Genomic DNA, 25,881 nt, shown 5'->3' on the forward strand with positions numbered 1-25,881 from the left:
TTTCTTTGGTGTGGAAATTGCTTAAAATGCCAGGTCATTTGTTTTCTAAAAGCAAAGTATATTCTGGTTATCTCTGTATGACCTTCATGGGAACATGAAAAAGACTTTGATGTGAAAATGGGTTTCAGATTTTTTTGGCAAATGTGTTTATGGAAAATCCTACCAATTCTCAATAAAATAATTTGCCACTAAAGTGCAAAAATGCCTTCCTCTGTCAAGTATTTGAAAATTGTTTCAGTGAATATAATCTTATTTTTTTCCAACTGTTTTCAGAGTAATTCTCCAGTCCAGTGTTCAGAGCTGTAAGCCATCTGAACCTAACATTTCTGGCAGTGCAGGCATTACTAAAAGAACTACCCGATCTGCTTCAAGAAAAAGCAGTTTTAAAAGGTGAGAAAAGAATCCTACTCTTCTGAAAAGTTCCAAGCATTGGTTTTTCAGTTTAATTTTCTGGAGATAGGAATGAAGAGAGGAAGAGAGGAGACAGCAGAGTCCCTGTGATAGGAAATCAATCAAATGTGTTTGACTTGTTCATCATATAAGAAAATCTGGGCCATTGCTAACGTAGGGTTTGTTTTGTTTTGTTTTTCAGAGGTGGGTCTTGACACTGGAAATGTGGTCTCGGGGTCAGAATATGGGGAAATTGAGAGGGTTGTACTTAAAAGTTTTTGAATTTCCAAAGCTCTCTGTCAGGACTCGGAGGAGATTTTTCTGTATGTCGGATACAGCATAACTGTTGGAGAATTAGCTGCAAATAAGTGTGATGGTGGGATGTGAGAACTACAGGGAGTTTGGAATCCTTCTTTACCTAGGGCCTGGTCCCTTGGCCGCAGTGCACACCCAGGGGCGTTCACGCTTTCACCTGGAGCCCAGCATCTTCCTTTCCTTCGTTATTACAGGTTATGACAAGAAAGTGCACGTGTTCCATGACCAAATCCATTCTCACTGTTGTTCTTGGATGTTTATCATGAACTGAAGGCAGACATTTCATTTTTAATATATTCCAGAAGCAGTCCCCTTTTGAGGGAAGAGCAGATAACCTACTTACTGTCATTTCAGGAGTGGAAGGCAGGCACCCTTTTTGTGTTTGTGTATCTTTGCCTGGTGTCGACTACACGTGCGGTCCTGTGCTTATGGCCCAGCGCCTGTCTTATAATAGACCACAAGCGGCCTGAAGATAGTCTGAACCAGACTTTAAAGCATCCTTCACGATTTTCCTTGCTTCTTTTTTACCTTCCTGCCCTCATATCTTTGATGCTGTGGGACGACTGAGTTAGTCTCCGGGGCAGGTCCCAGCAGCCTGTGTCCTGAGGGACTTGCTACAAACCGGAGAGCTCTGTGTCTTTCTGTGTGTGTGTGTGTGTGTGGTTTTTTTTTAAGAAATTGTTCGGTTCTGCCATTTGCCCCTCTCTTCTGATTCTTTCATTATAATTTCACTATGTACGCTTACTTACACAAGACTGGGATAGTGCCTTAGAACAAGTATTTGAGGGCACCAGCTCTTAATTTGGGGATTTTGAATTTTTCATAGAAAGGTATCAAATAGTCATAATTCTTTTACTCTCTAATTCGATTTGAGAAGAATATTAGAGAAATACTGACAAAAAGTCAAAGATTTAGGTACATTAAAACGTCATACCAGTACGGTATTTATAACTGCGAGGAAGAGGAGATGGTCTAGAGATTGTTGAATGATGCCAAATGAGCCAAGAGTCTTGTTTTTAAAGAAAACGAATGGCCTGGGTAAATAATGCTCATGAACCAACAAGTGAAAAGAGCTGTGCATAAAAATCATGAAGTATCACTCTAATTTTGTAAATGTACAAAATACTCTGTATAGAAATGTATACATCTGCAAATATACATATTTATACATATGTTTATGTATGATATGTAAGTTTGTGTATATTATACATATATATTTGAATATTTATATATACGTCCATTTCTATGCATGTATGGAAGTCAGGTCATGGAAAATATGCCATAATATTAACAGTTCTTCTAGTTCGTAGGATAGTTAGGGAGTTTTACTTTTTTATCATTTTCTTTTTCTCCAACTTTTTTACAATAAGTAGGGGGAAACGGGAGCATTTTAACTTCGACACTTTTAGGTGAATTAAACTATTAAAAATTCAAATAAAAAGCCTGCTGTTGGGGATGGACATGTTTTGAATGAACATTCTTTTTTAGGTATAATTACTCAGGCTTCCATTACAGTTGAGTGTGTCTTGCACATTTAATTCTGCTCTCTGCTTTTCTGGATTGTGCTCTTCAGGCCACAGAGGAGTAGTCCAGGAGTCGGGACCACGCGCGCTCAGTCACACCACGTTCCTCTGAGGAGCGTTGGCCGTGTGGCAGTTTTTCCATCTAGGTCTTGTCTAGTGATCTAAACTTGTGCTTCTCAGCAGAGGGGGTTCCTGGTTGCAGTGAGCATCTGCCTGAGGTCCCTGGACCGGATGCTTTGAGGGATTGAAAGTAGAGTTCAGACTGAACACGCTTGACTGAATTTTGAAACGGCCTAAAGCAGTTTCCAGGCATTTGGGATAGTGCCGAAAACCAAAAGACTTTTTTAAATTCTCAGAATGGACTTTCAGAGATTGGGAAGGATGAAGAAATAAACCAACGAGAGAGAATTGGGCTTCGAGTGTGTTTCCCACCTCCCTTCATGCAGGGTCTCCTTGGCCTCTTTCGGGTCTTTGGCCTGTGTTCACATCACCTTAACTGTGAGCCACCTAGAGTTCATGAAACAAAGGCAAATACATGACGTACAGGCCCGTCCCATTTCTTGCTTCTAGGAAATAGTGGGAGTTGAGGTAGCCAAGCTGTAACCCGAAGCTTTTATCCTACTGAATAGTACTCATTTTTGGTTGGAGGGTAATGAGGGAATTAACACATTTGTGCATAATCTGGTTCAGGACAAAATAATACAAGCCTGTGGAGTAATTGTAAAGTATTGAATAGAAAACTCTGCTTTAGACAGCAATACTAGGAAATGAAATGGTACACCTTTCAGTATAAAATAAACACCTCCAGGGCGCCAAGGTTGCCTGTCTGCTGTTACCCCCACCTGTGAAGCCTTCTCTTTGCAGGTTGATGTTTACACATCATCATTGTCATATCTGTCCTGCCATAGGAACCCGACCTTTCATTCCCGTGTTCAGTTCTCTTCTTAGAGGCTTCCGGGATGAAGACCTCACCTAAGCTCACTTTCCACTGATTTGGCTCTTTTGATTTTTGACAGTTTACTGAGTGGCTGTACAACTTGGGACAACTTTTCCACAGACACATTAAGAGAGCAATTATTTGGAGGCTGGAAAGCTATGTATTGTCATAAATCTTTGTTGCTGGGAAGGAATGCCCCCATGCTTTTCTCATGGCAGATGATCACTCCTTCATGTATCCACTGAACACAAGCCGCATCTAAACCCGACTCCCGGGTGCCAAGCTGTGCCTTCGCCCGGTGTGCAGTTCAGGCCCCGAGCGCTGGAGTGTCTGCCGGTGGATAGAGCACGCTGACCCCCTTTCTCACATCTGAGGAAGTAAATCAGTGGGCTTCCCCTTCTCCCAGTTCCTGTTAGAGCTATAAGTCATTCTGTTGTTTCTGTTTTGAGAATTATTAAATCCAGTGGAGAACTGGCCTGTTTTCGAGTATTCTTTCTTAACTCTCTGACGAGCTCTTCGAGTCTTGAGAATTCCATCACTGTGCCTCTGAGTGAGGACCGGCCACCTCGTGGGATACCGTTCAGTTCAGTTCACATCTTGACACAGCGTACCATTAGGTGCATGTTTCTGTAAGCTTGTGCTGTTTCTCTGGAGGAGTCTGTCTTTTTTTCTTTCCTTTTTTTAAACGATAACCTCATTTTCTAAGAAAATGGTCCCGGACGAGTGATTTTTTTAATTCCAAGTTACGTCATTAGGAACCATCACATTCTGTTCCACCTGTCAAACCAACCTGATGTTCATGGCTTTTGGGGTATTTTGCACCTAATTATTCGTATCGTGGGGGAAGATAAATGCTCAGGGTGCCTTCCTTGGCCTCTGAAAATGTGTCTTCATGAGCCCTTCTGTTGGGAGTACTACATTCAGGACTTCTTTGGCTTTTTAAGTCTTCTCATTTGTGACTTTGGTCATCATCATGTCTTCTTGTCCCTTACAGTCTCAGAGCTCAGTGTCCATTCCACCACCTCTGGACTCCCGCCTTTCTGTTATTGCCATTATCTCTGAAGGTACACCCGTCTGGGAGCCCCAGAATGGTGTCACTAAATCCCTCAATCCCATTCCACCACCTCTGGACTCCCGTCCTTCTGTTATTGCCATTATCTCTGAAGGTACACCCGTCTGGGAGCCCCAGAATGGTGTCACTAAATAACTTTTTTAAAAAAATGCCGGTGATCTTCCAAAACACTGATTTCCCTTTGAAATTCCAGACATTTTCCCACTTGGCCGCACAGTTGCCCTGGGCCCTTTTAGAAACTCAGTGTTCTGTTGGGGTCCCTGAAAACGAAGGGATGGGCTCAGATGAGCTCCTCTCATAGGGCGCTGTCACCATCCCGCGAGCGGCGCCGCCAGACGAGAGCCGGCTTCTCTGACTCTCGCTTTTGCTTCCTTTCTTCTCTGAAAGTTGCTGTCGAGTTGAAAGCTGCCCGAATACATTGGGAAGGAAAGAAGGGAGGTAGGGTGAGAATCAGTCCGGGTCAGTTCCGAACAGAAAAGGGTCGGGGGCACGGCTGCCCCGGGGACGCCCTGGCGGCGGCGCGGTCCGACGTGTCCGCGCGGGGCTGCGCTGGAAACTGCTCGAGGCGCCCGAGCGTTTTCTGTGACCGGATTCTGGCTTTGGAAATAATCAAGTAACACTTCTTTATCTCTTCGTTCTTTCCACCTTTCCCACAGCCTGGTTCCTCCGAGGGAAGGAAGGAAAAGGAGTGCTTTGCAGCAGATGCCCTTAGTGGCATTATGGTACCCGCATTGCTCTGCTTCTGCCGCCCGCCCTTGTTTCCTTTGTTGTTATCGTGTTTTTATTTTTTGCAGAACTGAACCTTTTTCTGCTCTGCCTTTCTCTCCTGTTTGTCTTTACTTTATGGTTGATATTGTACTGTCTTTTCCCAAAATAATTGTCATTAAAGAATTGCACAAAGTGTATACTTTTTAGCATGTCACTACTTTTATTATGTTGCCTTCCTTGTCTTTTGGTAACTACGTATGGGACACTTGGAAACCTTCATGGTAAAATCCTTTTTTTTCTCCCCCTGTAGTCCCTCCATTTCAAGGACTAAAACAGTCTTGCGTTAAGTAAAAACCTGTGACCAGAACTGAAGGAAGACTCTAGGAACAGAAAACTACAGCAGGACTTAGCACAATTTATTTGGAAACAAAACAAAATTGCAAAAGCCTTAGCTGCTTTCCACCTAAGAAGTTTATTCAATGAAGACAGTGTCCACTGGAGTTTAAATAACTACGTGAGTTCGGGCGCAAGCAGTGACTTGAAGAAGGCCCGGCTCTTCTTTTGTAGAGACGTCTCACGTTCCATGACAAACAAGCTGTTGTAAATTTAGTCTCAGGTGTAAATATCAAAGCCCTCTGCTGTCGGGAGAGCTGACCAGTCTGTGTGGTGCACGTGTGTCTCTGTGATGGCAATCATTTTAGCTGCTGGCCTTCAGAAGAAGTGAGGATCTGATGGAGGTTTTTTACGTATTTATTTTCTGTTCTCCCTGTGTCAAAATTTATAGAGAAAACAGGCGTTACTTTCCGTAATGGCACTTTCTGGAATTTGATACTGTTTGGTTTAACCACCTTCACTTTAATATTTGTAACATTGTTGTAATTAAGTACCCAAGCTGCTTGTCTTCCACCAAAGAGTGCTTTATTAACAAGAACCTGGGAAACCGTGTTTGAGGACTGTTGGATGTTGTGATGCCAAGTGGTACTCCCGCGACCAAAACTGGTACGAGAATCTGAGTGATAGCTCTGGAAGACTGGGGAGGGAACACTGGCTCCAGAGTTGGAAGATTGTTGTAAGTCATTCCTCTTTGTGTCACTGAGGGACTGGAGAATGCCAAGGCTGCCCACTGTTTGGTTGCCCAGTCATACAAATTAAAATCCTACTTCCTTCCACACATGATTTTAAAAAAAACCACTGTTGGTGTTTTCCCTTGGAAACAGCCATCCCAAATAATGGTGGCTAAAAAAAAAAAAGAAAGAAAAAAAAAGGTACTGCTTTATTAGGGTCTTTCTCTGTAGCACTGTGGATTTCTTTTTTTATGTGATCAGCCTAAGGCCATTCACACACCCTTTGATTTCTGTGACAGTTATTCACATCTGGATTTCAGTTGTTTGTAAATAAGAGACTCACTGTTGCCTTTGGTTAGGGAATACAACTAACTCTTTGCAGAGTGCCTTCGCCCCTCCACCCTACAGAAACACAGCAGAGTCTGTGACAGAAAGCAATCACAAAAACAATTTATTTGCTGCTAAAACAAACAAACAAACAAACAAAAAAAAATGGGGCCCAAAATACAAGAATATTTTGCAGTCACTTTGGTTCCCTCCATAATAAGAAGTGAATGGTTTTAGTTATTGTTAACCAATTTTTGCCTCTCCTGGTTTGGAGAATGGGGGTGCAATATGGAAAGGCTGGAGAAGGCAAACGCCTCCCATTACAAGATGAATGAACCAGGTGAACAGGCAATTCCATTTTAAAAAGCTGCCTTTTTAACAAAACTATGACTGGTAGAAGCGGTTGGAATAAACAGATTAAAGTCTGTTAATGCAAAAAGTTTCCAGAAGGCCATGGCTCCATTTTGATATTTACTCTCTTGGAGTAAATTTGACGGGCTTTGAGGCAAGAGGGCAGGTGCCGCCATCTTGGTCAAACAGCGGCTCTTCCCCATCAGGTATAACAAGGGTGGGTCATGCTGGCTTTTAAACACTGCGGACTAGATCTCAGAAGAAAAGGTGGTTTTCTATCCCCGGAAGTAAAGAGACACAAAGACCCACTTATCTGATGGGAAGACCCCTCTTCACTCAGCTCCAAGTGGGAGGAGAAACATTCCATTTGCTGTCTAGGAGACAATACTAAGTATTCAGACTGTGCCCTTGCATAAAACATTGAATTCTCAGGGCAGTTCTTCTTCCCTTGACAATTTTAAAGGCCATCTCCTGCATAAATAATCCAGGTAGTTATGAAAATCAAACTTCCATCTGAACTGACCCTGGTTTGGCTTTTTATCACATCAGAACAAGTTAAATGTGCCGTCTCCCTCACAGTGAATAAGCCATTTGGTGTCTTGGCCAAGAGTGAAGAATCTGGGCTTCAGTGTTAACCGCAGTACTTTTTATTTTACAAATTGCCTTTTGTGTTGACTGCATAAGTTTCCGGCTAGAATTGCTATCACTGTGGCTCTTTCTAAACAATCTTGGTGTTTAACAGGCCCACTGAAATGAGCCCTAGGAAACTAGGGAGTTGATAAGGAACATTCCTTGGAGCGCCCCAGGGAGTTGGGGTAGTGCTTCGGGCGGATTTCATAGCATAGCAGTAAACTTACTGGGGGCGTATGTAGCATCCAGGAAGTCTCTGGGTCTGACGGAAAGTTCTTCCTGCTGTGAGTAAGAGTGGACTCTTTTTTCCCCCAACAGAAACTTCAACACACCCAGAATCTTCTGCGATTCTAACTTCATGTCTTATCATAGAAAGACCCTGTTGCTATGGAGTATGAAATAGGGCACGTCAGATGGAGAGATTCCTTTAAACTTAAGAGCCTTAAATAGCTTTGGAAGTACACTGAGACAGTTTCCGTTGGAATTAAAATTGGAAATGAATATTTTTAGGTGTTCTTGAAGCTTTTGGGGGACTCATGTCCAAAGTCAGAGATAGTCCAAAGGAAGGGTGTCTGCAAAACTGGGTATAGTATAGACAGACTTCTGTTTTGTAATGCTAAAGGAAAACTAGAAATCTCTCTTAGCTGTCCGTGAAGAGGGGTAAACCCTGAGCAGTGCCTCACTAAAACAAGTAGCCTTCTTGTCCAAGTAGCCGCTTCCAGGTGGCACGCTGCTCTCCTCGTCTCCAGCATTCTTCTGTTCTCAACTTGGCCCCGTTAGCCTGTCACCCACCCACTTCCTTCTCTTCCCTCCTCCCCTCTCACAGGGGTGATTTCTACCTCTTTTCTGGGGCCCAGACATTTTTTAGAGGAGTTCCCAAGTGTTCTCATGAGGCGGATGTGCTTGCCCTTGGAGCCTGATGGCTGGTTCTCCGCGCCCTGCAGACCGTCAGGCGTTCCGGGTGGTGTCGTGCCAAGAGCTCCTGGAGGCTGTCCTTTGCTTGAATCACCACCATTCATGACAAATGAGCAATGCGCTCTTTTGATGTTTGTTCTAAAAGTAGCTTAACTGTTTCTCTTCATACATTTTTAAAAGTAATTATTGCATTTTGGAAAGCAGTGCTCATCAAAAACAACTTGAGAAACCTATTTTAATTCTTTAATAGTTCTCTCCTGCTAGGACTGTCCTCGTAAGGCTCGCTGCCGCTTTTCCATTTCTCCTCAATCTGAGTATTCCTAATGTCGCTAAGTGGAAATACTACAGATGTGTTTAAAAGACTGGACAATTCACCTATACTTTGTAGGAACTTACCTCCTTAACTGCCCAGTAGAATTAACTGCCAGCAGCAGATAAGTTCATCTGGTTATAGTACTGCAGTTTTATACTAATAATTTGCAGACTTTTCTCTAACCTGCACTCATGTACAGATTATTAAAAGTTTTAAAATGTAACTGATTAATCAGTATTTGATCATTGTCTTGATTTTTTTATTAAAATGTATATTTCTAATCATATTTTATAAAGCCAAGAGAACTGGTTGAATGAATGTTTATTTTCTGAAGGTGTTTTTAAGATGAAGCTTCATAATGGCCTGTAAACTTTGCCTATCTATGTACTTTGATACGTATTGTCAAGTTTGAAAATCTTGTGTATCGTAACTGGTTTTATACAAAACATTGAGTAGTGAAAATTGTATAATTATAATCACATAATTAAAAGTATTAACCACACAGCCTTTTGGTTTATTGTATTCACTTGCCATTCTGAATCATGGCCGGCAGTGGTCAAAATGTAAAGTGGGTATAACCTTCCGTATTAGTCTGCTAGATGGGGAAGCTCGTAGTTTATTCTCGTCCAGCTCTGCGGCTGGAAGTCCAAGCTCAAGGTGTTGGTAGGGTTGGTGTCTTCTGATGCCTCTGTCCTTGGGCTTTTCTTTGTGCACTCCAATCCCTGGCGTCCTTCTGTCCGTCCTCATCTCCTTTCCTTATGACACCAGTCAGATTGGAGTAGGGCCCATCCTTATGGCCTCATTTTAACTAATTACCTCTTAAAAGGCCCGTCTCCAAGTACAGTCACATTCTGAGGCATTAGGGGTTAGGGCTTCAGCTTAAGACCTTGGGGGATACACCTTCCTTAAGATAGTGAGGGGCTTGTGTTACGAAATCCTTCTAGACACAGCCACCACTAGCTCAAGTTATGCAAAGGTTTGACTGGAGAAGTTACTGAGGATAAGACACACAAAAATCAGGCCCTTGGAGTCTTGTGGGTTGTAGACGGTACTCCCCTCACGTTACCTGCCAAGGTCAGGATTAAAGAGCTAAGCGAGGGCAGGGCCAGCGCTAAGGCACCCACATTCTGATGTGCAACCCTGGATGCCATCACAGTGCCGTCTGCCTGCCTCCCTTCTGACCGTCTCTCGCTGGCCTGGACCCTGAAGACCTGATGCCCGCGCCGTCACGCAGAGGTCGTGTCTGGGACGTAGGAACTCGTTCTGTTAGGAGTGCTGTCCCGTTCCCAAAAGAACTCGGCTTTGATTCATGCTAGGATACAGGTTTTCAAAGTACGAACCACAGGGACCTGCCTTCTCCCCGCATCCAAACTCCCACCAGGCACTGCTCCCCCGAGTGTGATTCACAGGCTCTGTCCTCTGGTGAAAGCTGCAGCATCTCCCTGCCCCTCTGTGGTGTGCCCTGAGGCCGACACTAGGTCATGCGCCCTCCTGCTGACCAGTTGAAGCTTGGTTGATTGGCATGGGCCAAGCTGCCCGAAGTACGTAAGCGCCGTGAAAGGGGCAGGCTTGGCCCTTGTAAGACGCGCAGTGAACCCCCAAGTCCCATCTTCCAGAGCCGCGCGGTGTGAGCGGTGAGCCACGGAGACCCCGGCCCTGCCCGGTAGATTCTCACTCCTCTGTTGTCCACAACACGGTCTGGTGCCACGTACCACACAGACGATGCGCTAAACCCCTCTGCTTCTGTTCCTTAAGTAAACTGGGAAGAAAAGCAGTCCCTATCTTAATTAATATGAGAGTTAAATGAGATAATCCACGCAAAGCAAAACAGTGCTGGCACGTAGCTTTCAATAAATTAATTTTTTTCATACATTTAAGGTAATTTTCTGTAGCTAATGAGGTAACAAAAGACCGATCAGTTCTGATCCCTCCATGTCAGGTATTTTCGGTGCCTCATCACAGTCCTAGTGCCAGCACAGAGGGTCCCGTGCAGACTGCTTCCCTTGCCTCCCGCCGTGGGCCTGAGCGCGGGTGTGGTGCTTGGGAAGGCAGGATGGCGGGGGGCGTCCCCCACCAGCGTGATGTGGGCCGCCCCACGCCAGCAGACCGTCCCCCGCGCTGCCCCCGGGGGCTGCTGCCAGCCTTTCGCGGCTGCAGGCTGCATACAGCCTCTCACCTGTGGATTCTTCCTGGGTGCTGCTGCTTATTTCCTTAGGGTCCATTCTTACAAAAGGCATTTCTGCTGGGTCAAGAATGTGCAGAAATGTAAAGCTTTCGTGTACGCTCTGTCAAAAAGCCGCTCGGCATAATTGTCCGGAGCATGGATTCTGGGCCCAGGCTGGGTGCAAACCTTTGCTGTGTATTAGCTGTGTCGTCTGGGCCAGGATGACGGTTGTATGAGGATTAAATGAGTTAATAGTTGTTAATTAGAACAGTGCTTGGCACATACCAAGAGCCATACATACATTGTGTGTAATAAAAAATACATCTCTCTCTATAATGCCTTGGTGCTCTCCCAAAGGTCTGTGACACTGGAGTCCTTGTGTTCCCTCCCTTAGCAGCCGCTGGCAGGGCTGCGGGGTGGCTAACGAAGGGCAGGGCACGGCCTCAGGGCTGTAGGTCACGGGTGGCCAGCACTCCCTGCTCTCTCTAGTCCCAACTTGTAACTGCCCCATTACTTGGATTGGGGGCCTTTTGTCTTCTAAGCAGGTGGCACAGTATGTACCTATCACAGTCTCGCTATTTTTCTCAGCGTATTGGGGGAATGCGAGGACTCTGGGCAAACCCTTCGAGTGCGTCCCCGGACACCCCTCGCTTCAGCGGGGGTGTGGCCCAGCCCCCGCGCCGCCTGGCCGCGCCTCTCTAACTGTGTCTCATCTCTTTGCTAGCAAGTCTGCATGGCTTTGAAATGCTCCTGGATGACAGGTGCTCCATCCACACTGAAATGCCCAGGTAAGGAGGCCTCTCGCCCGCAGGGCCGGACCCCACGTGGCCTGGCCATCACCAGGGGCTGGCCTTGGCCCCTCCGATTCTTATACTGGCCAAATGCCCTGGTTTTAAACAGGGAGAGGCTTCGGGTGGCAAAAGGAAGAGTGGAGGAGGTAGTGTGGTTTGTGCGTTCTTTTAATTAGAAAAGGACAATGGTTTCTTCTCATCATGGGTGTGTTTCTTCATATAAAACAAGAGGACTTTTCGGGCGGGACGGTTCTTGCGTGGGACTCGCCAGAGAATGCAGCCAGTCTGGCGTCCCCGCCCACTAAATGCCAGTCATATTCCCAGCCACTGGGGAACGCAGACACCCTCGCACACTGTCAGCCACCTTCAGAGGCGGTGCTGCCCCCAGCTGGGAACTGCCGAAGAGCGTCAGTGCAGCCTCGCTGGGCGGTGTCATGGAAACTGAATACTGTTGCCCTGTTCTGCTCTGGCCCAAGCCCCAGTGGGCAGAAGAAGGGGCTGGGGGAGAGGTTTCCCTTATCAAGGAGGCAGCAGGGGTCTCAGTCCTCAGGAATGGGGCTCATGACTATTTGTGGGGGGGTGAGGGGCTTGAGACGGTGAGCTAACCGCCTGCCTGCCTGGCCCTGGCTTCTCCCCTGCTGTGTGGCAGCCACAGAGAGACTGTCTCCATCCCTGAGAGCGAGGGGTCTGTCGTGACGGAGCCGGACGACATGCAGGCCAGTGGCCAGCAGCTTCTTAGGATAGGACAGAGCAGGGGCTTGACCGCCACCCTGGTCCACTCTTGTTCCGGGTGGTTCTGCTCTGGCCAACCCCACTTTGCCTTGCAGTTAACGCTAGAGTTTAGAGCATGCCCCGTGGAGTCTCCAGCTGGCCACACCCAGTGACCCCCGAAGACAGGTTCCGGTGTCATAAATACAACTCTGTCCATCTCCTCCCTTTTCCAGCGATGGTTGGCTGTCTCGCGCTGTAACCTTTCTAGACCGGCTTTTAATCTGGCTTGGGATCCGCGAGGACCAGACCCCCCAAGAGGATCTCTCCCGGACAGCACCTCGCTCAGCAACGGAGATTCTCTCCAGGTGCCACTGAAGCCTGCTTCCTCCCGCGTGCCTCGCCTCGGCGGGAGTGCGTGGCGTCTTCCCCACCGGGTACCGGGGTCTCAGGCCGAGGCTAGAGCTGGGCCTACCGCTGGGCCTGGAGGGATGTCTGGGGTGCGGAGGGGCCAGGCTGGCACCCTCCCTGGGGGCGGCTCAATCCCCAGCCCCCAGTAAACCGTGTTTCTTGGAACTCACTCACATGAGGGCCCCAGTGACTCATCTGAGGGAAGCCGGTCTGTCTCCCCGGAAAGTTCCTGCAGGAGTTTGGAAGAGTTCGTAGGTGGGCCCCGCGCGGCCTCCCTGGCGGTGCATGACCGAGCGCCAGGAGGCTGCTCGTCCGGAGGCCGCGAGGCCCTAGGCGCCAGTCCTCCCAGGGCCCCGCTCGGGCATCTGCAGACCCTTGGTGAAAATCCCCGAGGGGTGTCTTTCCACCCCGGTTCGCAGGTCCCGGCCGCCACGTGTCCCACTAGGCGGAGCGGCCTCCACGTTTCTCTGCTTCCCTCCTACCCACCCCGCTTTCCCTCTTCCTGAGAGCCGCCGCGGCCGCCCTGCTCACGGCCACCCGGCTTTCCCGCAGCCCGGGACACGTGGGCGCTGAGCATTCGCACTGCCGAGCACGTGGGACGCGGGTGCTTCCGTCCTTTCCTCCCCGCGGCCCGGTGCCGCCGGTATCTCGACAGGGCAAGTGCAGACCGGGGCCGCCGACGTGGTTGTGCGGGTCTGTCATCAGTGCGGGTGAGCTCCCCCGGCTCGGGCAGCACACGTGTGGAGTGGAGGTGTTCGCAGGGCCCCTGGCGGGAGGGCTGTTCCCGAGGAAATTCTTACCCTTGTCTGAGAACATGAGAGAAGCGTGGGAGCTCCGGAGAGACTTACGTGCCCCTCGACACCACTCCAATCTCCTACGACAGGCATTCCCACTTACAGACGACTTGGTGCTCCCCAGTCGGCCCTCTAAAACGGGGCCACGTTTTTGCAGTCACAACGCTTAGAAGGCGTCATGGTTTGGTTGGGGAAATTCCATCACCCTGAGTCACAGGAAACCTCGTGGCCGAGGAAAAGGCTTTCTGGAGCACGGGGAGATGGGCAGAGGCAGCCTGGGCCCAGCAGGGCTATCAGGAGCCCTCGGACCCTTTAGGCTCCATGAGGCCCCCAAGAGAGCCAAGCTTCTGTTCATTTCCACCAGTGCCTCACTGGTGACCTTGAACCTACTCTCGTGGCCTCTCAAGTCTTGCCATCTCCACCTGTGCAGACCTGATAAAGCTTTCCAAGAAGGCTTCTAATCCCATCGTGTCTTCAGGAGAACGTGTCAAGAGGGACTCAGGCGTCTGTGCGCGGTCAGCACGTTGCTTGCTCGGGCCAGCGCCTCGCCCCGGGGAGGGCCTGAACACAGCATCGCACAGCACGTGGTGTGGCTCCGCCGGTCCCCTGCCAAACTGCGTGTCCTCCGGCCTTTCTGCGTCCCTCTCCTAGCCGCTTTGCCCTAGACGCTACTTATTGAAGTGGACATTTCAGGAGCGTGGAACGAACACCGGGTTTGAGGACTGAGTCCTGTTTCTGCCTCATCCCCTCATCCCGTGCCTGCCCAAGGAGCAGTTAGGGACCGAGAGGGTGCGTCCTTCCCGTTCCCTGCCTGTGAAATGCGAGACGAGTGCCCCACAGCACAGCGCAGCCACTCGGTCACCGCGTGTCCTCGGTCGTGGGTTCTGCAACAGGGCGAGAGGAGGCTCCCGCAGATTTATAAGACACCCAGCGAGGCGCACAGCCTCAGTGCTGGGGCGACCCTTGGGACTAAGTCGGGATAGGGCCCATTGCAGACGGAGGGGAGGCTGTGACTGGCAGAGGCACACGGACGGGCTCCCGGGAAAGTCGGTTCTTCACTTAGGCGGTGCTTGCAAGGAAGTTTTGTACTTTTTTATCCGTATTGTTTTACAATAAAGTTTTTTTTTTCTAAGGTTTTATTTTTAAGTAATCTCCACACCCAACATGGGGCTCAAACTCACAACCCCAAGATTAAGAGTCGCATGCTTAAGCCAGGCACCCCGACAATAAAGATGTTTTTAAAATACCTGCTCTTTTCCCTCCTCATTCCCTTTACCACATCCGTACAAACCCTCTGGGACTGAGACAGGCGACGCCACGCACGGGGGGCATGTCGCGGGCAGTGGTGCCCGCTGCCCGAGGGCCTGGCTTCAGGCCAGGGTCGGGGGATCCGGAGAGGAGGGCAGATCCTGGTGGCTGTTTCCACAGACGGGGACCTCGCAGAGGCTGAGGGACACACAGCGGCAGTGGAAGGCAGTGGGCAGATCTTCTCGCACAGTGGAACGGTGCTTACCCAGCTGTGATGCCATGTCGGGGGGCAGCCCCACCTGCTCTTGGCAGCGTGGCTCTTTCCTGATAGCTCAGAAGAGGTCAGTTCCTGTTTGTGAGGGCTCGCCTTTCGCAGCTTCTGAGACCCAGGTCCAACAGTCCACAGGACTCTCAGAAGAAAACCACTGCCGTCACCTCGGAGGTAGCTGTGCGCCGGGATGGCCTGGAGGAGCTGGCGGAGAGAGGAGCAGCCCTGAACCGGCGACCAGCACGAGAAGCGGGGCTGCCCCTCGGGAACCCTCAGGCTCCAGAGGGGCCTGCCTCACACGGCTCGAAAACATCAAATGCTTGTCAGCAACACGAGGCTAAAGATGTACTACTTCTTCGGGCAGGCTGGCGGGACATTAAAACCGTCCAGTGCATGACTTTATCCTTCCCGAGGCAAGTCCCAGCCAGGCAGCCTCTAGGGAGTCTGCCTCTTCCCAGACCTTGTCGGAGGAACACATCCCGTCGAGGCTGGATACCAGCCCCCATGACCGCCATCCGCGGTGACACCACTCTGTGAAGCTCTCCCAGCTCCAGGCCCGGGGACTACTCCCCCCCCACCCCCCGGCCCATCTTCAGCTGCTGTCCGGCCACCTGAGATCCAACTGTGAGCTCCTCCAAGTCGGGCTTGGGGCTGGCACACCTGACTTTGGAATTTGAACATCCTTGACCTCTGCCTTCCAAGAGTCTTGGCGCCTGACTAGTTTTCTTCTGTGGGGTTAATTTGCTTGGTGTTAAGTTAGAAACGTGCCCCGCCTCATGATATGTCTACACCCAAGCACCTCAAAGGAGTGTGGTAGGGGGACTTTGATCAGGAAGGCCTTCCCTTGTTTATAGGTCTGAACACAGGATGTCAGGGATTTCCCCTGCTCCTTGCTTCTGCTCTCTTCCCTGGGGCACTGGAGTGTGGACAACCATGCGACCAAAACCCGCCATCCATCTGCCCCACCGATTGGTAAGAGGTAGTCCTGGTGAGCAGTCTTCTGTAGGCTCAGAAACTGTACCCCGTCCCCCAAAACTGTTTCCGCCCACAGGACCCAACACTGCTCCACGGCACACGGATCTTCTGAATGTCTGGGAAGCATGCGGTGTCTGCAAATAGAGTTTTAGATCCAGCACTATTTACAACACGAGGAAATTTTCTTGAAGGGATCTCTGTTTTGCCGTTCTTCAAAGCCAAGGCAGGCGGAGTGACTTCATGTGACTGCATCAAGCCTGCCGAGGAATGACAGCCTCACACTGTACCAGCCGATCCTTGTGGCTGAACCTGACATTCACTCTCCTGAGACTTGACTGAGATCAGGGCAAGTCCCACTTGTGTCCTTTCCAGGGAGAGGGAATAAAACAATCCGTTAATGGATCTTAGTACTCGGATATTCATTTAATAATGAGACCAAGGGTAGGCAGTCAGACATAGCGAAGGTCCTTAACTGGCTATCACATGGTTGGGGCGGGGTGTTCAGCTGAGTCCTTCTACTTTTTCCACATTCCTTTCTCTTGACCTGGGAGTGACCAAAAGGATGCAGCTTTCTATACACAGTTAGGAGGGAATACCAACCTTTATTTACACTTGGGTTCAAGTTCAGAGCCATCTTAAACAGCATAGCAAAGCGGGGAAAAAGCACAGATCCTGGAACCAGGTTCAGGTTCCAACGCAAGCATGTTAGCTGGGTGACAACAGGCAAATGGTATCGAGTTCCTATGGTAAACTGAGGAGGGCATCACCCCAGCTGCCCACAGCTGTTACAGCGGCCTCAGCCCCAGTCCCCGCCCGGGCGTGTGGCCGAGTGTGGCTCCCGCAGGGCGCGCTCTGCCGGGCTGGGCAGGACTCGGTGAGGGGCCGAATGTCTGAGGGAGCCCCTAACCCCAAATGGTCACCACAGGCGAGAAACAGGGACTCAAACTGGTGTCAGGGCTGAGTGAGAAAAACCGCACACGGTTTTCAGTAAATACTAGTTATTTACAAGCGTCGCCGGGACGAGGACAGAGGGCATCTGTATGTACACGGGCGCTGAATTCAGGACTGGTTTCCAGGGAGAAAAGGACGTGGTGGTAGTTGCAGTTCTCTTTTGCCTGGACCCCTTTCACTTGGCTGCTGGGTTAAATAACATGATTTTAAAAATCAGATGCTTCGTACTCATCCTGAAAGCCACCCGACCCCTGACTATGCACATGTACACTAAGCATGTGTGTGTACACACGGAACCACGAGGTAGTTTAAATCACCATTAAAAAAATCAGTACTTTTCCTAATTCTGTCACAGAGTGGTAGCCAGTGGCCGTATACACACTAGCTGCTTAAAATTATCGGTTAAATGAAAACCAGAACTCAAAAACTTCCAGGAGAGAGTAACATGTACAAGTAAACAGTAAACACAGCTGGGTTTTAATTCCTCTGTGTCTGAAAAGTGGGCTGGGACTGCTTGAGGTCAGTGGTGGTGTGTATTTCCTCCAGCACTAACGAACACGGCCTTCCAGCTCTGCACAACGTACCAGATCGTCCTCGTAGATTCTGTTTTACATCTTTCCTCTCCTGTTTTTGTGGGGACCCCATACGATCTCTCTATACACATTCTAACATTATTTCTGAACTTCATATGGAATTCCATAAATAAAACAATAATTGCCATCCTCCACCGTCTTGGGAAAGTGCGAGACTGACCCCTGACTGGAGCTGCCGCTCTGTGTCTGGAGAAATCCCTATCCCACAGCCCCCAGGCCCAAAAGTGCAACGCATTCACACTACACGGGAAAAAGCAACATCTATTGTTCTTAGAGTCTGACTCTCTTCCCCACAGCAAAAAAAGTCTCTTCATAGGTATGCCAGTGCTGTTGGAGGTTGCGAGGGAAACAGGGCTCTTCAGGCCAGAGCAGGAAAGTCCTCAGGGTCATCCGGGTTGGGAGCAACGTCCTGTGTCTAAAGAAGAAAGGAAAAGTTTGAAACCAACAGTCACTTTACCCATTCCCACTTGAGCAGAGCCCTCTGAGAAATATGTGCCTGCTCTCACCCAGGGGAGGCACTAATGGGGGGTGCAGCCCAAACACTCTGGGGAGAGGCAGGCCCCCAGTACAAAGAGGAGATGCAGAGGGGGGACGCAGAAGCATGCCTCTCCCTTCTCAGACTCGCTCCTGTCCACTCTGCAAGACGGCCAGCACTGCCCACCTCCCTCCCTTTCTCCCACAAACCCTTACCCAGGGACCCTTTTTGTATCTGGCACTTCCTTCACCCAATAAACATGATATAGAATGTTCACTACATGGAGATACAAAGTTGATTAGAGACAGTTCCTGCCTGCCCTGGCAGCCCCTGAGGTTAGGGGAGAAGCCCTGAAGAAGTCACAATGTGGTAACTTCAGCCAACAGAGGGGCGCCCACTACAATCTGGTCATGGTCAGGTAGGGTTTTCTAGAAGGTTCTTTCAGAGATAAGCCTCAGGGAAGGAGCAAGGAGAACACAGATCCCAAAACAGAGCACCTTGACGGTGAAGGGGTGGGGGCCTGAGGGCAGGTGTGAGCTGGAAGAAGGCACGGGGACCCGCTAATGAGCAAGAGCAGACACGGTTTCTGTCGTCCACTGTAGAGACAGAGACACTGACCGGTAATCACACCAGTGAGAACGCAATTACAAAGGAAGATAATGCTTCCAAGAAAACTAAAATTCCTTGCTCAAGGGCTCTGACCTGGTCTGGAAGGAAATGTGCCCAAAGCAGCAGCCCGTGAGGATGCGAGGTCGGAGGCTCTATTACTCTGGGTGTGCAGGCAGAGGGTGGGGAAGGACTATCAGGTGCAAAGGCCCTGTGGGGTCAGGAGCACGCTCGTCTGAAGAACTCGAGGTAGCCAGTGCTGCCTGAGACGTGCGGAAGAATGGCTGGAGGTGAGAAGGGGAGCCTGGGAGGTCACCAGGAGGCCTTGAAGCCCTAGGAAAGGTTGTCTGCCCTGAAAGCACCACAGGGCATCAGATCACAGTTAGTAAGTAACCATCAGGTGAACTGACTGGATCCCAAGCCTGGGGACCTCGTCCGATGCAGATGAGTGAGTTTTTCTCCGGTTCTGAGCGTGCACTCATGACAGACAGTGGATCTCTCTCCTCCCCCGGTGACCATGGAGGCCAGGGCTACTGAATGGTCGGTACCCAACTATAGGCATGCTGCTGCCATCACTGTTCCAACACCTCGATGTCAGCGCCAGCCAGCCAGAGGAATGGACGGCAGACCCTGACGGCCCTCCCAGCTGCACAGCCCAGGGCCGCCTCATCTCCACTTCCTGTAGAAAGCCATCCGGGACCTAGAATACAAACACTCACCACCACTTCTGCTCTGGGTCCGTAGTTCTCCGCCCTTCTGATCCTTCCCCGGCCTCCCCGTGCGCCACCTCTGGCTCCACGCCCAGGACGAGGGAGGTTGCCGAAATTAATCTCCAGCTGGGATGTGATGTCATTGGCTGCTTTCCGGAAAACGTGGGCATCGTCTTCATAGTCATCCTTTACCATCTGAAACAGTTACAGCATCTCAGCATATCACACACACACACTCACACATTCACACTCACACTCACACACACACACACGTCTCCATGGACACTCACTCAGCTTAGCGTCCCAGAGCTGTGCTGCCAGGGAGCCGACATGGCGTCGCGGCGGGACAGTGTCCCCACCCCCCCACCCCCGTCATGTGCCGTGGGACTGCAGGGTGAGGCAGTGGCTGACCCTGTCGCTCTGCTGCCAGCACGGGGTGGGGGGGGGTCTGCCCACTTGCCACCCGCACATCCGCATACTGACGGTCTGCACCCGAACATCTCTGAACTCACTATTAATTCAAGGGGGACCAAGTTTCTATCAGTCTGGCAGGCTAAGATGTACGATTTGGCATGCCGAACCACGATCAATATAAATGTTTCATATCTAAATGTATTTTGCTGAGATTAAAAAAGTTTTAATTTCTGTCTTTTATTTGTTCACAAATGCTACTTTTAAATAAGGAAATATCACCTTCCTAGAATAGAACTTGCTGGAAAAACTCCTTTCAATGTGGGTGCTGACTGTACAAATACCATATGTTAAAAACTGCATGATTTACAATAAACAATTCTGACTCAAAATACAGGGAAATAGTAAAACAACAGAGTATGGTTATCTCAGGATTGCCACCAATGAGACAGCAAGAACTCAAGAACTGCTTTTTAAGAAATACTTTGGTCAAAATACTTTGAGAAATGACATTTTAAGAGGTCAAATAAGTTCTGTGTCTTGTTAAAAGAAAACTATATTAAATATACCTTGCTCCAAATTTGATTTGGCTTCAATTTCTAATAATAGATAAAACAAACTTCTCTTTTCAGTAAAGTATAAATCTACAGGAAATATGCCAATGGTCTTAGATGAGAATCTCCAAAGTGCTACAATGCTAAACGTTCCTGCAACTCGTCCAGGAAATGGAGTCAAGTTTCCCTGAACATAGCGAGCCCTTCTAGCCACATGTTTTTTACAGACTTCATGTTTAACACTTATATTGCCTTCAAACCTGCACATTAAAAAAAAGCAGAGACCTTAGATAAATGGACTGTGGAAGCTGAAAGCGTGAAGGAAAGAACAATTCAGGAGCACTGGCACTCTGGTAAAAAGGCAGACACAAGACAGTAAGAGGCGACCTAACAGCCCACCACGTGCTTAGGAAGCGGCGGGCTCTCCGGGCCGGGGCTGGGAGGCTGCTGTTGGTCTGGGCTTGGCGAGCATGAGCGATCGCCGCAGGACTTTGTCTCTTAGGGTGCCCAGCACAAAGTAAAGTAGTGACCCCAAGACTTGGCTTTTGTTGCTTTCAGAACAATTCCTGGCTAAAGCCTTCGGTGCCCTAAGATTAACAAAGACCAGAGACATGTGCTTTCCTGAGCCCAGGCTGGATGAGTCAGCTAGCCCAGTTGCTTCAGATATTCCAGGAGACCTCTCTCTGGAGCCAGGGAGGATGAAGCTGGTGTGGATGCGGGAAAAACAGCTTCTATTTTTACCGAACATGTCAACTGCACATTTCACATCCTGACAGCACATTTGTTTTAGGCAAAGCTTCATTTACAATGCCCCAGAACAACAAAGGACAAAAGTGAATAGGAAAAGAGCCAACCCAGCTAGCTGATGGACTTGTAGAAATACGTCACAGAGATTTCCAAGAGAATAAAATACGGCTCTGGCCTCATGCTGCCGGTGTACAAGAGGCCAGTTCTAGGGGGACAGCTCAAAACTTACTAGTAAGGCGTCTAAGAGATCGGACTCACCAAAACAGGAGGTGGGAGGGCATCCTGTGCCATGAATGGCCCTCCAAAGAAAGTATTCATTCAAAGAGTACAACAAATCAAAGTGTAAATGGAAACACAGACAAATCTATGTAGCACAAAATCCCCGGGTTTCACACAGAAAATCAATGCCAGCAGAAAGGAAGAGTTTGTTCGCCACCGTCCTCGACATAGAGACGAGTATCAAGGATAAATAGCTGTGACTGACTGACGTGAAGTCTAAATTTTAAAATGAGAATGCTTCGGGGTACCCTTAAGTTCAGGAACGTAAACAGAATGTGATTAAATGCCATGCTGACCATCCAATCTACGCGGGAGATCTTTCCAAAGCCGAGGCCTCCGAGAAAGGGCTGAACACAAAGTGTGAGAAATAAGGCCCTCACAAGAGGAAAGAACCCCATGAGCGATCCCGACCGTGCAGCCTGGCTCTCGGGGGCTCCTCCTCTCGGGGGCTCCCCCTCGAAGTCTCAGCGGTTAGGCGGAGGGAGCAGAGCCGCCACAATTAACAGAACACAGAACTCCAGCCAGTTTAAAATGACCGACTGCTCCCAATTAAATGCTCTTATGAAGAGTCTGAGCTGAAACTACTCTGATCATGAAATGCACAGCAGTTATCCTCTGAAATGGCATTGTTCATGAAACACTACCTCTCGTTTGAGACAAAAATGAAATGCCATTAACATACAGTATTTGCACAAACACAGTTCTGGGTTGAGCAGAAAATGCACCGTCACTGTAACTGCTTTGTATGAAGCGTCAATAGGTCAAGTTTCAACTCTTTTTATGAACAATACAGACAGAGACACAGATAAAATAAGGCACACATCATATCTGCCTCCTCTCAGGTAGAAACTAGAACGCCAACTACTCCTATCCCATCGGCACCCTAGAAGTAGAAAGGGCCCCTTGGTTTGCAGTGAGGGAACCCAGCAGACCGCCTCTAGAGAAGAAGACGTCATGCTCACATCATCTCTGTATTTCGACTTGTGTATCACCACCGCTTTGGAAGGGACAGTGGACTCAGGTTTCCGGATGTTAAACTCAGGCTTCGGTCTGGTCTGTTCTTGAAGATTTTTCCACTCATCGAGGGTCATCTCTTGAACTTGAGTTTCCTCTTCTAACTCCAGCTCAGGAACTCTGTGAAAAAGTACAAGTTTTTGATGGGTCTAAAATGTCTACTTTCTCAAAGACAAAGTCATTACTATTAGTTTGGCATACTTTCATGGTCCCGCATTTCAAATTTACATAAGGTAAGACAACCTCTCAACCACAAAGCTTCCTTATTTTAATCATTTTATGCCATCACTGCCAACTGAAGATAAGTCCTGTTTTCTTTTCTCTCTCTTTTTTTTTTATAATCTCTATGCCGAATGTGGTGCACGCACTCACACGCCTGAGATCGGGACCGCACATCCCACCGATTGAGCCAGCCAGGCACCCCACTTCCTGTTTCAAAGCTGTCTTTGAAAAATGGGAGCATCACCATCCCATTAACATTACACTTCACCTCCAGGCAGTCCCTTCCCAGGTGGCATTACACACAAATTGAGATATACACGAAAGGGAGAAGCTATTGAGTCAAAACAAATATAGGGCACCACGAACAGAGTTATAAAACAGTGGGTTACAAATACAGAGTTTTGTAAATATCCTCTTTACATTCATGAGATTTTAAAAGAAAACAGAAGATAGATATATAGATCAATGGACAAGAATTTGGAGTCCAGAAATAAATCCTCACATTTACAATGAATTGATTTTTTTCAAGCAGATGCCAAAGATAATTTAGAGAAGAAAGAACAGTCTTTTTAAGTAAAGGTGCTGGGAAAACAGGATATCCACATGCAAAAGAAGGAAGCTGGACCCCTACCTCACCCCGTAAATGTAGGGGTTAGAAATACAAACCCCTTAGAAGATGACACAGGCATAAATGTCCATGACCTCAGTTAGATAAGGCAGTGGTGACAGCAAAAGAGTATGCAACAAAGAGAAAGTAGATAAACTGGACATCACCAAAACTTCTGAAAACTTTTGTGCTGCAAAGGACACCATTAAGAAAGTGAAAAGACAACCCAGGGAATGGTAGAAAATATTTGCAAATCATATAGCTGATAATGGACTTACATCTTGAATACAAAAAGGACTCTTACAACTCGACGGAAAGAAATAACCCAACTGAAAAATAGGCAAGGCTCTGAATAGACATTTTTCCAAAGAAGATCTACAAATAGCCAGTAAGATGCTCAACGTCATCAGCCGTCAGGGAAATGCAAATCACCACAAGGACTTATACCCACTCCACGCTCAGTAGGATGTTTAGGATAAAAAAGACATTTCGCGAGCGTTGGTGAGGATGTGGAGAACTTGGAACCTCAGACATTGCTGGTGGGAATATGAAATGGTGTGGCCACTTTGGAAGACAGTCTGGCAAATCCTCAAAAATGTAATCAGGAGTTACCACCTGACCTAGCGATCACTCCTCGGTATACACCCAAGAGAAATGACAACATATGTCCATGTGAAAACACAAATGGTGCCGCAAATGGCAATTCAATAATGCTGCTTATAGCAGTATTATTCATAATAGCCAAAAACTGAAAACAGCTTGAATGTCCATCAACTGATGAACAGACAGACAAAATGTGGTATATCTAAACCGTTTTTTTTTTTTTTAAAGATTTTGTTTATGTATTTGACAGAGAGACAGCCAGAGAGAGAGGGAACACAAGCAGGGGGAGTGGGAGAGGAAGAAGCAGGCTCATAGTGGAGGAGCCTGATACGGGGCTCGATCCCATAACGCCGGGATCACGCCCTGAGCCGAAGGCAGACGCTCAACGATTGAGCCACCCAGGCGCCCCAAATATGGTATATCTAATACCATGGAAAATTATTTGGCTATAAGAAGAAATGAAGTATGGATACATGTTACAACATGAATAAACCCAGAAGACTTTATGCTAAATGAAATAAACCAGGCACAAAAAGTTTATGTACAATTCCATTTATATGAAATATCCAGAAAAGACAAATTGATAGAGAAAAAAGCAGATTAGTGGTAGCCAGGGACTGGGGGCAGGGAGGCCAGGGAATGACTGCTTAATGGTATAGGGACGAAAACGTTCTAGAACTAGATAACAGTGATGGTTGCATAACACTGTGAACACAGTAAATGTCACTTAGTTGTACACTTTAAAGTGATTAAAATTGTAAATTTTATGTTATATGTATTTAGCGCCAAAAAGAAAATACATGAAAAGGAAAGAAATGAAGCACTGATACATCCTATGGCATGGATGAAACTGAAAACATAATGCTAAGTGAAATCAGCCAGACCCAAAAGGACAGATATTATACTCCACTTATATGAGGTACTAGAATAGGCAAATTCATAGAGCTATAGAAGAACAGAGGTTACCAGGTGTTAAGGGGAGGGAGGAATGGGGATTTATTATTTCATGGATACGTTTCTATTTGTGATGATGAAAATGTTGTGGAGGTGGATAGTGGTAATGGGTGCACACAGTGTGAATATATTAATGCCATTAAACACAAATGGTCAAAACGGTGATTTTTAGGTTATATATGTTTTACCACAATTTTTTAAAAATTAATAAGATAATATACCCCAAACCATTGAACTGTACAGTTTAAATGGCTGAATTTTATAGTATGGGAATTATACCTCAATAAAGTTTAAAAGAAAAAAAAATTAGGTGATGAGTGAGAAGGGAATCAAATCTATAAAACCTTCACAGAAAGGCTGATGGAACTTACAATCCTAGGTTATAGGTTAATGATACAAAAACTATTAGTGAAATCAGGACAGAAGCATAATCATCAAGCATCCCAAAGAGGCACATTTATAAAGTAACTTTAAAATACCAAGCAAACAGTAGACAAAACATCAAAGCAGTGGTTGCCTCTGAAGGAGCATGAGGGAACTTTCTGTCACGGTGGTAATATTCTGTATCTTGATAGAGGAGTTTGGGTTCCAGTACACGCATTTACCAAAACAATGAATGCACACTTAGTTTTACACATTTCACAATAAACAAATTATACATCAGTTTAGGTGGCAGATTAGATGGTTAGTCTAAAATTCTTTAAACTTTGCTATGTTGGAAAATTTTTATAATAAAGTGTTAGAAAAATGTTAAATATTAAAATATCCCAAAGTATATATATAATGGCAAAAATATGAAAAGATATTAAGAATCTGTAATAGCAAAATACTGGAAACAACCCAAACTCTTCTAGAGAGAAATTTGGTAGAAAAATTATGGATATTGAACATGCATATTAAACAGCTTAAACAGGAATGAAGACTATCTCGGTGTGTTGCTATAGAGTGTCTCCTGGATACATTCATGCAAAAGCAAAGTGGAATGTACAGCACCACTCACCGAAGAAACAGACACACAAACGTATCAGGTATCTCCCACTTTCTGGACGTTCACATTAAGCTTTTACAAAAAGCCTACATCAGTACCAGTTTCTGCAAACTGAAAGAAGTCCGAAGAGGACTTTTGCTTTTATGAAAAAAAGGCAAGAAAGTGAAAACTAGTATTCGGCTTTTATTTTGCAGGGAGGCAGAGTGTATCCTGAGCAGCGAGAGCAGCCTGAGCAAGCTCCTTCTCAGGAATTACACTCAGCG

At 47.5% G+C, this 25,881-nt stretch overlaps 2 protein-coding genes and 1 long non-coding RNA gene across 11 annotated transcripts in view; 2 read left to right on the plus strand and 1 right to left on the minus strand.

Moving 5' to 3' along the window:
- Positions 1–9,049, plus strand: part of CDC14B (cell division cycle 14B) — a 53,343-nt gene extending 44,294 nt beyond the window's left edge. For 2 of the 8 annotated variants that reach the window (XM_008711806.2, XM_040620138.1), the window contains 2 exons: positions 274–390; positions 4,894–5,245. In XM_008711806.2, the coding sequence (XP_008710028.1) occupies positions 274–390; positions 4,894–5,152 (376 nt within the window). In that variant the 3' untranslated portion in view covers positions 5,153–5,245. The other 6 variants (XM_008711811.2, XM_008711814.2, XM_008711807.2 and 3 more) reach the window with 5 other exon arrangements.
- Positions 9,050–11,431: 2,382 nt separating this feature from the next.
- Positions 11,432–14,545, plus strand: LOC121100103. Its single transcript, XR_005831811.1, has 2 exons — positions 11,432–11,497; positions 12,445–14,545. It is a non-coding gene; the product is annotated as an uncharacterized LOC121100103 (long non-coding RNA).
- A 1,941-nt stretch (positions 14,546–16,486) lies between these two features.
- The window catches only part of HABP4 (hyaluronan binding protein 4), a 40,432-nt gene continuing 31,037 nt past the window's right edge, over positions 16,487–25,881 (minus strand). For both annotated transcript variants that reach the window (XM_040620140.1, XM_040620139.1), the window contains 3 exons: positions 22,193–22,364; positions 19,249–19,434; positions 16,487–17,863 (listed from right to left, as the gene is read on the minus strand). In XM_040620140.1, coding sequence (XP_040476074.1) covers positions 17,807–17,863; positions 19,249–19,434; positions 22,193–22,364 — 415 coding nt within the window. In that variant the 3' untranslated portion in view covers positions 16,487–17,806. The remainder of the gene's footprint in view (positions 17,864–19,248; positions 19,435–22,192; positions 22,365–25,881) is intronic.

The sequence above is a fragment of the Ursus maritimus genome, unplaced genomic scaffold, assembly GCF_017311325.1.
Source record: "Ursus maritimus isolate PB19 unplaced genomic scaffold, ASM1731132v1 scaffold_34, whole genome shotgun sequence".
Lineage (NCBI taxonomy): Eukaryota > Metazoa > Chordata > Mammalia > Carnivora > Ursidae > Ursus > Ursus maritimus.